General features: G+C 37.9%; 1 protein-coding gene across 2 annotated transcripts in view; it reads left to right on the forward strand.

The window, feature by feature from the left end:
• ZMAT3 (zinc finger matrin-type 3) overlaps positions 1–5,800 on the forward strand; it is a 29,655-nt gene extending 23,855 nt beyond the window's left edge. Inside the window, exon 6 of one of the 2 annotated variants that reach the window (XM_029940770.1) lies at positions 2,653–5,800. In XM_029940770.1, coding sequence (XP_029796630.1) covers positions 2,653–2,864 — 212 coding nt within the window. In that variant the 3' untranslated portion in view covers positions 2,865–5,800. The remainder of the gene's footprint in view (positions 1–2,652) is intronic. The other variant, XM_029940771.1, reaches the window with a different exon arrangement.
• The last annotated feature ends 12,112 nt before the right edge of the window (positions 5,801–17,912 follow it).

Consider the following 17,912-nt stretch of genomic DNA (forward strand, 5'->3'; position numbering starts at 1 on the left):
GATAAGTGTTAAGATTAGATAAAAAATTCAGCTGAAAGGAAGCTGATTGATATTAGATAAAGTAGGGCGCCTGGGTGGCTTTATTGGTTAAACGTCCGACTTTGGCTCAGGTCATGATCTCATAGCTTGTGAGTTCGAGCCCTGAGTTGGGCTCTGTGCTAATGGCTCAGAGCCTGAAGTCCGCTTCAGATTTTGTGTCTTCCCCTCCCTTGCTTGCACTCTGTATGTCTCTCTCTCTTTTATAAATAAACATTTAAAAAAGTTTTTAAAAATTAGATGAAATAAACCTGAAAACAGATGGCAGTTTATACGACATTCTCTGGCCAGAATGCAATTAAATGAGAGGTCAGTAGCAAAAAGTACATTAAAAAAAAGTGCTATGAAATTTCTGTTTGTTTGGAAATCTTAAAATACTTCTAAATAACTCATGGATCAAAACAGAAATCATACTGGAAATTAAAAATTGTTAAAATTAAACAGTAATAAAATGGATTAAACTTTGTAGGATGCAGTGAAAATAATATCTTAAGAAAAGTCTTAAGTATTTCTTACAATAGAAAAGAAAAGCAGAAAATTAATAAGCAATGGTCCAACTTAAGTCAGTTACATAGCTGAGTATTTACCCAAAGAAAACAAAAACCACTTTTTTTTAAATGTTTATTTATTTTTGAGAGAGAGAGAGAGAGAGAGACAGAGACAGAGCGTGAATGGGGGCGGGGCAGAGAGAGATGGAGACAGAATCTGAAGCAGGCTGCAGGCTCTGATCTGTCAGCACAGAGCATGATGTGGGGCTCAAACTCACAAGCCACAAGATCATCACCTGGGCTGAAGTTGGATGCTTAACCAACTGTGCTACCCAGGCATCCCCCAAAAACACTATTTTGAAAGGATATAGGCACCACCCTGTTTATTGCAGCATTATTTACAAAAGCCAAGATATGGAGGCAACCCAAGTATCCACTGGTATGTGAATGGATAAAGATGTGGTGTGTACACACATGTGCATGCACACACACACAATATTACTCAGTCATAAAAGGAATATTACTCAGTCATAAAAGGGATGAGACCTTGCTATTTGCAACAACATGGGTGGGCCTAGTGAGTATTATGCTAAGTAAATATGGAGAACAGTTAGTACGGGCGGGGAGGGTGGCTTGGGCAAAATGGTGAAGGGGAGTGGGAGATACAGCCTTCCAGTTATGGAGTGAATAAGTCCGAGGATAATAGGGACAGCATAGGAAATGTAGTAAATGGTATTATGATAGTATTGTATGGTGACAGAAGGTAGCTACACTGGTGGTGAGCACAGCGTAATGTATAGACTTGTCGGTCACTATGTTGTACACCTGAAGCTAATGTCACATGGCATGTCAGGTATACTTATATAAACACAGCCCCCCTAAGGGATGCCTGGGTGGCCCAGTTGTTTAAGCATCCAGCCTTGGCTCAGGTCATGATCTCACAGTTTGTGGATTCATGCCCCACCTTGGGCTCTGTGCTGACAGCTTGGAGCTTGGAGCCTGCTTCGGATTCTGTGTCTTTCTCTCTCTCTGCTCCTCCCCCACTTGCACTCTGTCTCTCTCTCTCAAAAATAAATTAAAAAAGAAATTCTCCAATCTAAAATACATTAGTTATGATTTGGTTTACCTATAAATATGTAACATTATGTATTTTGAATGCTAAAGAATATTAACTTTTTTTTTTACAGAGAGAGAGAGTGAGTGTAAGCTGCGGAGAGGGGCAGAGAGAGGATCGCAAGCAGGCTTCACGCTCAGCGGAGAGCCTGATGCAGACCTTAATCCCGTGACCCTGGGGTCATGACCTGAGCCGATATAAAGAGTTGGATGCTAGGCCGACAGAGCCACCTAGGAGCCCCTAGATTAGCTTTTTTTGAATGCACACACAGGCTAGTCAATTCAGTTTAACGTCATTAAAAAAAGTCAATTATGTAAAAAAAAAGAACATGAAATTATTGGTAATTCCACCAACGTTTTTGTATATGTCATTCCCATCTCTGTATACTTCTTTTAAGTAGAAATGCGATGTTTTTTTGATATTCTTGTTTCACTTAATAGCATATTATAATTACACCATGTAATCAAAGAGTTTTCATTACTTACAGCGACTGCATGGTTTTCCATTGCATTCATTACCATAATTGTTCAAGTCATGTATTTGATCTCTCCTTTCCCCACATCCTCCCATGAAAACTTATATGAACGCTGATCAGAATTAATGACCTTGTTGACAAATCTCCATGCAAAATTCTCAGTATTTTCTTGGGATAATTCTTAGAATTAGAAGTTTTGGATTAAAGAGTTAGCATTATTATAAAACTTTTCATATAATGTTTGGATGTTAAACAGTTTTTAGAATTTTATTTACTTTTTAGAGGCATTGCCATTTAGAGCTTGGGTTTGGCTCTACAGCAGCCTTCCTGACGATCGTTGGAGGAATGATTTCAGCTGTACCTGTATAAAATTGTAATTTAAAAAAAATCTGGGAGTTTTGCATTCTTTTAAAGCTGGGAGTCAGTGAATTTTACATTTGAACTTAGAGTGATAGATTACAGTGATAATCAATCAGACTGTCATCATTTATTGAGTAAATATTTTGAAGTGAATACACTACTTTTCTCTCTTGCTCTAGCAGGTCCTTACTTCAATCCCCGCTCTCGGCAGAGAATCCCACGTGACCTGGCCATGTGTGTTACTCCAAGTGGCCAGTTCTACTGCTCCATGTGCAATGTCGGGGCTGGCGAAGAGATGGAATTCCGGCAGCATCTAGAGAGCAAGCAGCATAAAAGCAAGGTGTCTGAACAGCGGTACAGGAACGAGATGGAGAACCTGGGATACGTATAGTGGTTGTTATATTCAGATAGAGCAGCTTTGCCTGCCTGTTGTTTTGCCTTCTGTCAACATGCCCTGCTTTTGTGGTCCTTTTGATATAAGTACATTCCTCTGCTTAATGTCGATACACGTAGCCTGCAGTGGTACCTTGAGATGTCAAAACTGGGGAAGGTAAAGAATGTGCTTCTTAGGTCATGATGCGTTTTCAGGTCAGTTGTGTTGAGCTACTTACTTAGAGCATGTGACCTACCTACCCCATGAGAAATAACTTTTTATCTTGACCAAGTTCTGGTCAGCTAGTAGCCTGATCACTTAGAGCTTTAACTATTTGAAAATTTCACCTTCATTTGCAATTTTAGTTTTATGCACTGTTAAGAATTTTCTTGAGTTCTTACTTCAGATAATGGTAAAAACAGGTAAGCAGAGATTTTGGTTTCCCAAGGCTTCTTTGGAACCACCTCAACGCAATGCCTTGTCAGTAGGATATACTATTATAAACTGCATTAGGGTCTTTCCCAGGACATGTTTTCCCCTTCTCATGTCTTCCCTTTATTGAAATGCAGATTTTCTTGGATGTACACTTCCAGATGGTGAAATTTCATTTCCAGTTGTGGATTTCACTCATTTAAATGCCACCTTCTTTGTTTTCCCTGCCCCAGTTGAATTAGCTTGTAAAGTAAGCTCATTTTCATGCCCCAGCTCTATTGTGGGGTTTCTAAGTCCCCATTCCAATATCCAGTGAGTATAAGATAGATATGCTATTTTTTACAAAAATATTTTTCAGATGGTTTTAGAGTTATTCACTGATAATAACATGTACTTGTATGATGGTCTCTATCCTAAGTTCAGTTCTCTTGATATCTGTTTTGGCAGACTTTTTTGATAAACTGATCCTTACATTTTCCTTACATTTCTTTTCTGTCTTGCCAGTTTGTAGGCCATCCTGAAAAAATACTTTCATACTTTCATAACTAGAGAGGAAGTTTTAAAAAGTTCATCAAATTTTAGTATCATAATTTCCAGTAGTAAAATACATGAACTTTGACTTCTTTATAATTCAGCTTCCTTAAAGATAATAGAAATACATTATGGATGACTTTGATATCTGATAATTACAACAGTGTTATTATTTGTTTTTTTTGTTCTTAAAATAAGCTCTAGTGTATGGCCAGATTAACTAATGGAGTGCCCTATGAACTTTGGGCACTTTATCTACTTACTGTATTTACATGGATATGACTGGTGTTCATCCATACTTCTTTAGAAAGGCCACATTCACCAGGAAGTTTATATTGAGTAGTCTTTGCACTATGGTCAATTTACATTTGATTGCTTATATTACTAATTAAAAATGCACCTCTTTTTTTCCTTGAGAACTCTGTAAGCAAAGAGATTAGGAGAAAGAAAGTATCATCATCATTCCTTTCCTTTAATACTTATGAACAGTTTTTGAGCACTCTGGGTCCGTATTTAAAATTCAGGTTTGGGATTAACCTTTAGTACAGTATCAAGCTGTCCTTCTGTTGAAGTGGTGGTTTTTTTTGAAAAATAGAACTGTTTACTAATGTTTTTTCCCAAAACAGAAGAATGAAATAACATTATTGAGATTCTATCTAGATTTGTGGCTCATAGTATAATCTTTTTATATAATTGGTTAGTTTAGGGCACTTTAGAGCTTATTTTATTGGTCAGTAGGTTACTCATTTTGCTGCTAAGCATATTTTTTTGGTAGATTTTAATATAACAGTGCTGGCCACTTGGTTCTAGAATTATTTAAAAATCTCATTTTCCCCTCTTTTTCTTTATGTCTTTGTGTGTATCTATCTATATAGATAGATACACACTCATATAGATGTGTGTGTATATTTATATACATATACACACATATATTTATGTGATACCATAGAGATTTCATTTGATCCTTATTTCAGATAATGGTAAAGGATTGTGAATAAGAATTTACAGTTTGTAAAAGTAGCATTTATCTACTTTTCGTTTTTCCTTTACAAATAAAATTAAAGGAAAGATTTTCCCAATCTCCCCACTTAACAATCTCATTACATATATACAAAAAGCAGTGGACTTAAAGGCCTTGATGTTTTTCCTGGCCTTGTGTATTCAGGTTTCCAGTCTCCCAGTGCCCTTAATGGATGTTATGAATGCATAAACGCATTTTCTTTAAAGAAAAAGTTAGATTTATAGTGTTATTTCTTACTTGCTCTATTTCTTTGCACTAAAAAAGAGCTATGTGTTTGTTTTATATGACACTTTAGATACCATATTGCCTACAATAACTCAGTTTGCTCCTTAATTTCCAAACTGTAGGAAGTTGATAACTTCCACGATCAATTTATAGAGGTTACGTACACATCCAAAAAAAAAAAATCACAAATCTCTATGACAGTGGGTTGTTTTGGGCTTGTTACCTTGCAGTATTCTCCTGTGTTCCATGAGTGAGACAAAGGGTGACAGAGGTTGTCAGAAAGGAAATACCTAAATAAATACATCTCTGCATGGTACAGCTTCTCACAGTCATGCATCCCCTGTAGACCGTGTTTCTCCCCCTGTCGAAGAAGCCTGTTGTTCCTGCTGCAGTGATCCGTGATCTCCATTGGTTTCATTTTGTGAAGTCCAGTCCCGCTCTGTAATGTGCTTTTGAATTTGCACCCTGTACTCCCCAGGAGTCCTGTTAGTATCTTTTATATGCTCTGTACAAGGATGGACAGAGGCCTAAACAATGGAAAACCTTTAGTCAAACAAATAGATTTCAGTAATCATCTGCAAGAACTCATAGCATCAAAGTCTCTTTTCTCTGTGAGTATCTTTGTGTAAGTTGTCATTCAAAGTCAATGTTAGAAGATAGTAATTAGAAACTCTTCTTAAGATATTGAGGGCAAGAGGTTGTAAAGGAAAAATTCCTTGTTCCAATTAAAAGATTGGATTGCATATGCCTTTGAAGTGTTTTTTTCAAAAAGTTAAGGTACAAAATTGAGTGTGCCATGTAATCCTTTTGACTCCACACCAAACAGAAAAGTACTCTGTTGGTCTTGTCTTTGCATATCATGTACTGCAACTTGTAAATATGTGCATGTGTTTTTATTACATTTGTCTGCTTATCTCTTATTGCACTGGATTCTGCAAGATGAATAATATTTTATACCATTCATTTAGAAAAAGTGACTTTTCCAACTCCTTCATTACTTCCCCTTATAATCAGTTGGTAAACTTAGAAAACCATTTAGGATCTTTGAAACCCTGAGATTGAATGAAGAATCATGGCTCTCTGAGATCATCCTTATGTTGCTCTGACTTAAACAGGCTGAAGGGAAGCATGAAATCTTCTACTTTATTTTACAAGGCTGTTCTATAGAACTGATAATGCTTGCTTATAGCTACCTATCTACACTTTCAAAGAAGATAAAAGGAGAAATATATATTTCATGTTTATATATAAACATATGTATATATATTTGGTTAAATCTTCCTCTGTAGATAGATTCTAAGGATTAGTGGTGGGATTTAGGATTCCTTCACTCCTGAATTGGCTGGGACCATGAGCAACGACAGTTTGAGGACTGTCTAGTGACCTGTGTACAAAAAAGAGCCTCGCTTGTGTCAGGGGAGACATGTACCTGCCAGGTGGAGTATCCTCTTCAGAGAGGCCTGGGGACGGTATATTTGGAACCTGTTTTGTTTCCTTAGTATCAGGATGTAGGCTGGAAGTGCTCTCTGAAGAACTTGGTGAGACATATACTAAGACAATAAAGTTTCCTTAGAAATAGAAATATTCTGTCAGTATAGGCAAAAATTTAATGCTTTTGAACAAATGCTTGAAAAATATTCCACATTGCTAACCTTTATTTTCTTTCTTTTTTTTTTTAACTAGCCAAATCATCGATCAGGAGTTTCATACATAATAGTGTTTTGTTGTTGCTTTTGTTTTTTGGCTTTTTTTTTTTTTTTTTTTTTTTTTGGGCTGTGGACCTCTACCATCATTAAGTTATTACTATCAATCTAGCTGAATGGACAAATAGCTGTGTAAATAGCTTCTCACACAACATTCCTACTGATAGCTCTTTGACCTTTTTACCCATTATGAATGGGAGGATCATTTGTAAACTCCCTTTCTGGGTAGCTACCAAAAAAATACACTGGCTTATGGTCCCATGTGACCCTGTCTCCGTTAAGCCCAGAATATGAGTGCCTTTAGCAAGTTTTAGCATTTCACAGAGAGAAGAGATGATAGATTTATTGTCATTAGTCACAATTCATAAAACAGAAAAGCTTGGAATAGCAAAGGTCTATGTGAATTGTGTTCTGTCTTTTTTTTTTTTTTTAGTGCAATTTCAATTTGATATTGAGTAAAATTGTTAACATTATTGATCAGGAACCATACACCCTGAAAACAAATCCAGTTATCCCAGGCTGACAATAGTCATAGATTATTTTTCACCTTAATCTGTGTTACATTTATATTTAGTGGATAGTGTGGTGGGTTGAGAACTGTTGTTTGGAAAAACTTTATTCCAGTGGTCTTTTCCCAAGGTCTCTATCCTGGAGAGAGGAGAGAATTATTTACTTGCAAATGAGATGTTTGAAGAGACTATTTTGCCCATAATATTTATTGTGTTAATTCATCTCTATGTTAAAAGGATCTTCACAAATTGGGGTTGAGGCCTTTTAAAACAAAAATTCCCTACTTCAGTGAATTTAAAATTGTAAATTGCCTGGGTACCTTGAGTCTTTAAAACACACTGCTAAATTAATTTTATTGTAGATATATAAACATTTTCCTTAACATTTTATTATGAAAAATTTTAAACATACCTTGTGGTTGAAAAAATTTTAGAATATATGCACCAGTAAATTCTACCACCAACATTTTACTAGGCTTGTGTTACCACATGTCCGTTCATCCCCCTATCCATCCATCCATGGAGTTTTTTAAAATCCATATTTCAGTGTAAGTTTCAGACAGTACATTTCCCTTAAACACTTCTAGTTAATAGGTGTCATTAACTAGAGTTTATTATTTGTTTAATATTAATATCTTTTAAAAAGCAGTTTATTAGGTTGATAACTTGAACCAAATAACGTGCTTTTTTTTTTTTCTTCTCTCACGGACTTTAACTTTTTAGTTTCTGTTTTTATATGTGCTTAGCCTGAGGGAAGATGGCTCCTTTCCAACCTGAAGTTTTCTGGGGTTGGTCATTTTAAATGCTTAGTTGTCACACATTTTAAAATTCTGTAAGATTTTTTTTCTTTGCCCCTCTTCTGTGATGTATTTTTGCTGAACTATGCAGCTTCTTTAAACCACTGTAAATTACCAATTGGGGGTTATTAAATCAGTGAGTACCTCATTTCAATCTATTGCTGCTTTTCTCCATGATACCCTATCTCTGTCACTACTTTTACCTGCTCTACCAGAAAGAGAGAGGAGGAGTCAAATCCATAGAAGATTAGCAGTTTTAAACAACACGAGAGAAACAGATTTTGTAGTTTAGAAAGTTGAAACCATTAACTTATTTAAAGCCTTTGAATTCCCTGAGAATTGTCTCTAGCCATAATTAGCAGGATCAAAATTGATTGTACTGTACAATGAGTTATTGAAATTGTAAGCCTTAGTAAGCATCTTTAGCTTTACTCTAGTACTGTCTAGAAAAAAATTTTTTTGACATATGCCTTTATTTTTATGCCAATTTTTTTGTGGATAAAATCTGAAGAATTTAAGTGACTTGCTCCAGGTCATAAAGATTGAACGAACAAGTCAGAATGGAAACTTGACTATTCCTGATTCATACTCTTGTGCTTGTGTGATAAGAATCATGGCTTCCAAAATAACTGAACATTCCTTTGGGGACCTTAACTGTTAGACTTTCATTTTCAGGCATTTCACAATTCTTTGAACCTAAAGATTGTTTTTCATTTTCATGTTCCTCATTAAGCCAGTATAATTGCTAAAAACCTCATTTCACTGTTGAATACCAACTAAGAATGCAAGTTTTATCAGATTTCTTTTTGCATTTAATAACCTTCATGACTCCCTCCTAACTTTTTCTATGTAAGTGCTTAAGTGACCCCCTCACTAGTGAAAATAAATGTTCGATATCACTGATTCAATGTATATTCTCTACATGATATATTTTTTTAAGGAAAAGTAACCCATTGTGTCAGGATGAGTGATATTCTAGGTCAAAGCAGATAGAAGGTCTATTTCTACTCTGCAGATCTGGCATTTACGGAACAAAACTTTTAGAGCGGCTAGTCCTTGTTTTGCCTTCTTCCGGTACTTGAGCACCTTTCTGTGGTTTTGTAAATCGGTATGTCATTTTGTAAGAATTTCTTGTTGATTCTGTGTTAATTGGCGTTCACCTTGTGGTATCCTTGGCTGACCGTAATAATTTAGTTTGGGTATGGTATGTCTGCTTTGAAATGCCTTACTAGAGCATGTCCGATTCTGCTCTAAAGCATTCCATGTATTTGCTAGGGCAATAAGTCGCCTCTCTTGGATGTATGCTCTAGATCCAGAAGCAAAACTGGTTTTTCTTTCACTGTTAAGGTCGCATTTTAGTGTAGTTATTGTTTTAAATTAGAGAATAAAATAAAGAAACCAAGGGAGACTTTAGAACCCTTCATTTAATGGCATGGCCAACTTTTAAAGTTGCTTTTGCTATTTCACTAGAACAATATCTAGTAAAGGATATAGCTAAAAAGTGCCAACCAGAACTGTATGCAATTGGGGTTGTTTCCTAAAAATTTTTCTAAATGTCATACGGGGGTTAACATCTGTGTGTGCTGTTGGGGCTAAGTGCCAGTCACTGATTTGGAAATCTGTGCATTCTGGGGTTATAAAATGGCAAAAGTGTCACAGGATTAAAACCAATCAACTGTTTTACACAATTGCGAATTGTGAAACTGAAATTGCTCTTTTGGTTTTGTTTTCTTAGCATATTGAATATAGAAATCCAAAAGTTATTTAAAATTTACACTGCTTATGTTGATGGCTTATTTTGGCTGTGTATCCTCATTTATGTACTGATTTCTGATAAAAGCTTGACATTATTATAACAGGCATTTTGTGTTCAATTTAATAAAACAGTTTCTGAGTCTTGTCTGCAGATTGTTTGGTTATGAGTTGGAGATCACAGGGAAAAGGTACATTGTCAGCATTGGGGCATAATTTTCAATGCTGATGGTCAATGCTGAAGGGCCCCATTCATAGTCTGCACATGATCTGCCAGACTTCTTGAACTCGTGCAGAGTATTGTCAGCTCTTGGGCTTGCAGTAGAATTGACCTAGCTGCTTACATGACTTCTGTACATCACTGGAGTTAGCCTGAGCCTGGAGCAAGTTCTCAGTTTTCTTGATGTATTTTAAAATTTATCTTTCCTTCAAATTCTAAGCAACCTTGGGTGTAGCAGGACCATAATCACTGCTTCTGAAAATAAACAATATGAAAAGGCATCTACCCATTAATCTTTTGGGTGTTTCACATAATAATGTATTCTTATAATTAGCTTATATAAACTATATTACTGGACTATGGTCATTTAAGTACTCTGGCTTACTGTATGCAATGTGTGTGAATTTAAATGCTCATTTTAAAAAGTAGATTTATAGGCCTGGAAGGTGCTGTGTGGTTTGTTTAATCAGGATGCAAGACACATACGCTTACTGTCGTGGGAAAAATTCTTGTGTCTGCACAAAAAAATGTTTCTGAATGAAATGAATAGATCACATTGAATCTGTCTGTGTGTTGTAAAAATACTCAAGGCAGCACATTTTATTAAATCATCTTTTAAGAGATTTTTAGCTTAAAAGAAAGCTATGATAATGGGCATTAAAAAAGAGAGTCTTTAAGCACTAGAGCTTTTCAGCTTTTCTTTCTTTGGGCATTTCTGAAGCTTATTTGCTGAAAATCTATTCAAGATCAATTGCTGGGTGTTATCCTTTACAATTGCCCGTATGTAAAAGACTAGTAATGAAATTTTCCAGCATTATATAATTCTGTAAATTAATACAAGATTGTAAAGAGATCAGAAATAGAAATTTTTGTGATGAGTTTTAAGATTTTTATCATCTGAGTTTAAGCTGAATCCACCAAGTTTTATTCCTGCTTGTGGGATATTCATAGACTGTTGAAAAGTGGAAACTTACAAAAAGATGAAGACAGGCAACAGTTATGAACTGTACATATTTAATAGGGATGTGATTATGAGTCTTTGCCAAAAAAAGAAATCACCTAAAAGTACACTCCATGGTATGTAGATGCATGTGTGTACATGTGTGTAAGAGAGAAATACATGGAGATACATGGATGGAGAGATAAAAGTATATTAGAAGGACGTGTACAAAAGTATGTTCTACAGATGTTGTGATGAAGCAGATGGATATTTGCCACTGGAAGAAATATGTTTCATCATAGGAGTCTATAACGTCTGCTTGGTACTTTGGTCTTAAAGTATGTAATTAGAGCTTCAAATATACTTTGGCTGGCAGCCATCCCTCCAGACAGGAACAAGATGTCTTTCATACTAGCTTTAATTTTTAATCTTTGCTAATGCCAGAGGCTCTTCTCTATCTCTGTTTTTTACCAATAGCTTACTGGCTTATGGACTTTGACCAAAGGTATCTAGTGCCACCCCGTGGACTCTCTAAATGTTACAGTTAGCTGTTTGAATGTGGTTGGTACACTTCCTTGGAAGCAGGACCTTTGGCTAAAAACTACCTAGTGGAGAAGAGTTTTTAATCCTTAAAGTAAGGACAGACACCATGTTTTAGGAGATAACAAGGAGTGTATTCTTTTTACAACTTCAGCTTCTAAAGTATGCAGAATGGGAAAAATGGTGGACTGGGAATCAGAATGCACATATATGTGTATGTATGATTTTTGTGATTTTTAAAAATGTCTATTGCTTTAAAAGGATCTGTTATCCATGCATTTTTGGGTATGTGAACAACAAACATGGAAAGTAAATAGAAATAATGATCAGTGAGAGCCTCAAATTGGAATGAAAGGACTAGAAAAATCTCTTGTTAAAGGAGATTGGTAAATTATAAAAATTACATATAGGGGCAAATGTTACCATATGTGTGGAAATAATGCTGACAATACAAAAACTAAACTACAAAATGCAAAATGCAAAAAATTTTCCCAAGCATAATTTATTTTGAGGAAAGTATGTTTTCTGTTTCAATAAGCTGGTAATACAGAAGTCGACATATTTTTAAGACTCTCGTTAAATATTTCAAACATTTAGAAAAAGTGCATTCTAGGATAATTGGTGGCAATTCTGTCACCTGTGTGTCCCCAAACATGTCACTTGACTCTTTAGTTACTTAGAGTTGGGGTATTGAATGTGATTCCCAGTTATTTATTTTTATTCCTCTTAGTAGCATGGATAACTCAGAGAATTGATATTTTTAAAAAATCATTTGAGGGTTTTGCACAGATAAGGGCTGACCTCACCCATGGACTCATGCTGCCGTTTTCCTTGCTAGAGGCAGTTACCAGCTTCTTACATATTTCCCAGAGATCTCCTATGCAATATGAATGGTGGCCTTCCATACACGTTTTAATTTATCTGGTGACCAGTGTGCCTTGGCACTCATTCTTTACCCACACATGTGGATCTTACTCTTTTTGACTATATGGTATTCCCTCACATGATTTCCAAAGTGTCTTTTACGGTCCTTCTTTGAGTGGCCCTCCTTGATTTTTTAAATTAAAAACTTAAAAAAAAAGGTGTGGTAAAATGTACATAACAAAATGTATCATTTTTAACCATTTTCAAGTCTACCATTCAGTGGCATTGAGTACATTCACACTACTGTACATTGTCACCACCAACTATTTCCAGAACTTTTAAGATATTCTCACACCAAAGCTCCATAACCCATTAAACAATAATACCCATTTCTCCCACTCTCCAGCTCCATGGCAACCGCCATTTTACTCTCTTTCTCTATGACTTTGACTACTCTAGGTAGCTCATACAGGTTGGGTCATACACTATTTGTCCTTTTGTGACTGGTTTATTTTATTTAGCATAATATTGCCAAGGTTCATATGGTAGCATATGTTAACATTTTCTTCCTTTTTAGGCTGAGTGATATTCCAGTGTACGTATTTGCCACATTTTGTTTATTCACCCGTTGATGGCTTTTGGGGCTGCTTCACCTTTAGGCTATTGTGAATAATGTTGCTCTGAACACGGGTATACATTAATTAAAAACTTCTAAAAGTTAGAAATTATTTCATAAATGCAAAGTAGAGAAGATCATGAAATAGACCTTCAGGTACTCATCATTGAGCTCCCCAGCACCATCAAATCCTAGCATTTTGCTATATTCTCTTATTTTCAGGAGAATAAAACATAGCTTCAGCTGAAGCCCACTGTGCTCCTCTGCCCAGTTCTAATCTTCTTTGTCCCTCCCCAGAGAAACCACAATCTTGAATCTGGTATTATTATTTTCTTGCATATTAGTATACTAATCCTATATGCATCCATAAAGATACAGTGTTGTTTATGCTTTCAAAATTAATGTAAATGGGATCATAATGTGCAAATACCTTTGTAGTTTTCTTGCGATTCATCTATGATGATACATGTAACCATAGTTTATCCATTTTAAGTGCTCTCTAGTGTTCCATTGTCCACATATACTGCAATTAATTCATCCTTCTGTTGATGGACGCATAGGTGGCTTTCAGTATTTTTTTAATTAGAAACAATACTGGAGTGAATGCTTTTTTTTTTTTTTTAAGTTTGTTTATTTTGAGAGAGAGAGAACACGAGCCGGGGAGGGGCAGAGAGAGAGACAGAGAATTCCAATCAGGCCCTGCACTGTCAACAAGGAGTCCAATGCAGGGCTTGAACCCGCAAACCCATGAACCCCAAGATCATGACCTGTCTCAGCTGAAATCAAGAGTAAGATGCTTAACTGATTGAGCCTTCCAGTTGCCCCTGCAGTGAATGCTTTTTACATATCTTTACAGGCAAATGTATGAAAGACTCTTAGAAACCATACCATGGCAACATCGCCTTGAAGCTCATTAGAAATGCACTATCCCAGGGGCACCTGGGTGGCTCAGTTGGTTAAGCGTCCAACTTTGGCTCAGGTCATGATCTTGCACTATGTGGGTTTGGGCCCCGCGTCAGGCTCTGTGCTGACAGCTCAGAGCCCGGAGCCTGCTTTGGATTCTGTGTCTCCTTCTTTCTCTGCCCTCCCCTGCTCACACTCTGTCTCTCTCTGTTGCTCTTTCAAAGATAAATAAATGCATTTAAAAAATGCATCATCCCGGGCCCTACTCCAGATCCACTGGATTAGACTTTTTCTAGGTAAGGTCTTCTTTTGTGCAAGGTGTCTATCATAGGCATATTGAAGTTGGAGCAGTTGGTCTCAAACTTAGCAGCACACTGGAATCATCTAGGAAGTTAAAATAAAGCCCCACAAAACCAAACTTATGCCTGGGTCATACCCCGAGATTCTGATTTAATTGCTCTAGGTGTACCCAGTTCTCCAGGGAATTTTAAAAGCTCCTTAGGTGATTCTAATACGTAGCCAAGACTTAGAATGACTGCTTGGACCGAAACAACTACGGCTGCGTTGTATGTGTCACTTGGCTTTTGCTGGGATGCCCCTCCAGAAAGGAAAGTTTCGCCCGTAATGAGCTACAGCAGGCAGGTAGATACTAGAGTGGAATTTCTTAATTTTTTTACTGTTTATTTTTATTTTAGAGAGAGACAGAGCATGAGTGGTGGAGGGACAGAGAGAGAGAGGGAGACACAGAATCTGAAGCAGGCTCCAGGCTCCGAGCTGTCAGCACAGAGGCTGCGGAGGGGCTCAACCCACTAACCACGAGAAGTCCGACGATTAACCGACTGAGCCACTCCAGTGCCCCTTATAATAGAATTTCTAATCCAGCAAATATCAAAACACTTGAGCAAATGCTTTGTCCTGTTTGAAGTACAATTAGTTTTTAGTCGACAGAGTTTAATTTACTTAACAAATACTTGTAAGGCACTGTGTATCAGTTAATCTCCTAAAAAGCACTTCATTAATATTATTTCTGTTACTATTTTTGGAAATTTTACTTGCCACTAAAGAAAGCCTTGAGATTTTGAGTGGGATAGTACAGCTTATCAAAAAGTCAGAACATGTGAGTAAGGAGGAAGAATGCACCACAGGATGGTGAACCCCTCCGCTTTGTGTTCAGACAGACCCTGCAGCACTCCTTGGCCAACATCCAGCCTGGGGCACTTCCAGAAGGAAGCAGCCCTCCACTTACCGGCAGAGCACGGTCAGGAAGTGCACAGGGATACTGATTTCCGAAGGAAGAGAACTCAGGACTCTGTCCATTGAGTGATGTGAGCTTTTCTGCCCATCAGCATAGCGTTGTGGTCAAAACTGGGAAAATTCCTGGGGTGACTTAGGGCGAATCATTTATCCAGTCCCTCTGCAATTTTGTGAATAAACTGTAGAACAGAGCACTTTAATCACAACTGGATTGGCTACTCCAAAGTGTATTTAAGTGACCTGAAGGAACTTTCTCAGAGATGGGAAATTCTTTATTTCCATTACTTAAATTCATGTTTGGTCACATATGTAGACCTAGACACATTTTCACTATCTAATGTTCAACACGCTTGAAAAGGGGAAATAATCCTTAAAGGCCCTAGGTCCCCAATCCCACTTGTTCCTTGCTAAAGGGCACTGGTATTATTAGCATAATGCTTATCCTTCCAAACCTTTTTCTATGTATTTCTAAATATGTTGCTTTATAACTTATGGAAAAGAATTTCTATGCCCTCTACTTGTAATATTTATTTAACCTCATATAGAAATGCTGTCCAATATGGACAGAAATCCAAACTTTTATGTTAAGTTCCTTGACCTTGGTCTCTTGGAAATTCTAATTTTTCTTTTTCTTTTTTCTTTTTTAAAAAAATGTTTATTTATTTTTGAGAGACAGAGACAGCGCGTGAGCAGCGGAGGGGCAGAGAGAGGGAGACACAGAATCTGAAGCAGGCCCCAGGCTCTAAGCTGCCAGTGCCGAGCCTGAAGCGAGGCTCGAACCCACAAACCATGAGATCATGACCTGAGCCGAAGTCGGACGCTTAACCAACTGAGCCACCCAGGCGCCCCAGAAATTCTAATTTTTCTAAAACACGTTGGGGCCAAACAAAACATATCTGCAAGACAAATTCAGTGCGAGGCTGCTGGTTTGTGGCCTCTGCTTTAAGAAGGCTTTGATTTAATTCTATAATAGAATTGAAATTTTTGGCACTGGGGAACCAGTGACAGTTTTTAGGCAAAATTGTGTGACGGCAAGATTTTATTTGGAAATACTCCCTCACATGCTTGGTTTTTGTTCTTCGGTCCCTCAGCCCACGAGTTCCAAAGCAGCAACCACCTGCACCGAGGCAGTTGGGAGGGAGAACACAGGTTTCTCCTGACACCCAGCACAGGCCAGTTTTCCTAACTGGTAGTGGCTTTGCAAAGTCCTTGAGCCCAGAGACGAAAGCTTGCCAGCTACCAAGTGATAAAACAGTGATCACATACAAAGAAATATGAAGCTGCTCATTCCCTTTCTTCGGTCCAGTAAGAGGGACTTGGCAGGAGGGTATGTTGATGAAATGCGCAGTGGCATTAGGCAATAGCCATTCTGGCAGCACCCATCCACACAACACGATGAATATGAATATTTCCTAAGGCCCCTGCTGGAACACAGACCGGTTGGCTGGATGTTATCCTGTCAGCAATCAGAGAGTTCCTATGGAACAGAATTCATCAGTGCTCCTCCAGAGGCAGAGGAAGGGAACAGAAGAACAGCGTCACACTCAGCAGATGAAGATCGCCCAGCTGCTGTTGGGGTGAGCCTCTGGCACTGGAGGAAAGGGAGTCAGGAAGCGAGCACAGAGGCACATCTCTCATCCCCAGGAAACGCTTTGGCCTTTCAGTTTTGTCCATCTAAAACAGGACATATCTTTTAAAATATAATTCTGACACAGCAATGAACTCCAACTTCGGTTATTTCATTCCCTAGAGTATGACTTTAAGCTGTATCCTGGGGGAATAAATGCACAGCCAATATAACAAATGGTTAAATAAGACACAGCCTCTCTTCCGCTGTGGGCTGAGAGGCAGCAGGAAGTCACTCATCTCTATGATACAGGTACAAGCCTGTAAGTGTGAAAGGGTTAATGCCCTATGGGCAGCTTTTGAGGAAAGAGGATCAAGAGCCAATTGATAAGTGCACCCCACTTTTATGTCTCAGGTGGGTAATTCTGAAGTGTGTTCTACATAGTAATTCTATATAGTTTCTCAAGATTCCCCAGTGGACGGGAGTCTCTCTTTTCCACAACAATATCACTTTCTCTCCTGGTTTCACTCTTCCAGATTCCTCACGCTCAGTCCTTGGGCACACTTCCTGAAATACTCCCTGTACTTAGGTCCCTGTCACAGCCTCTGCTTTTAGGTGAGAACTGAGGCCAAGACCTCTTTCATTCCTGATTTTCTTAACCAGCTTACTTGACTCATTCATTTCCGCTTCCTGGTTCTCTAGGCTTTTGAGGTGGTGACCCTGTCTTAGAGGCACCTCAAAGAACTCATGTATGTGTTCAACACCGTGAGCACCCTGAACAACTCCTTAAGCGTTCCGTGCAAAATCAAGGCTTAGCTAGAGCTGCTTCCTTTGCTTGAGACCCTTCCCTTGCTGCCCTCCCAACCCCCACTAATCCCTTGCTACTCTCCTGTTCATGAAGCACATTCTTACCTGGTCTTCAAGGCCAGCTCAGTGTAGCTTCTCTGTGGACCCTTCCCTAACTCCTCTGCACACAAACATCTTTAAAGGCTAAAAAGAGGGAGCGTGAGATTTGCACACAGGGGAAGAAGACACTCATGGGGGCGGCTCATGTTGGAGAGGATGAGAACGGCATCAGGGGTACGGGGGCAGCAGCTTACCTTCAAAGATGAAGGATTCTTCCTTCTCTGACATTGGAATAATGATAGTAAACACTGATATGTACCTACGCTGTGCTAATCTCTGTTCTGAA

The sequence above is a fragment of the Suricata suricatta genome, chromosome 5 (genome assembly GCF_006229205.1).
Source record: "Suricata suricatta isolate VVHF042 chromosome 5, meerkat_22Aug2017_6uvM2_HiC, whole genome shotgun sequence".
Taxonomy (NCBI): Eukaryota; Metazoa; Chordata; class Mammalia; order Carnivora; family Herpestidae; genus Suricata; species Suricata suricatta.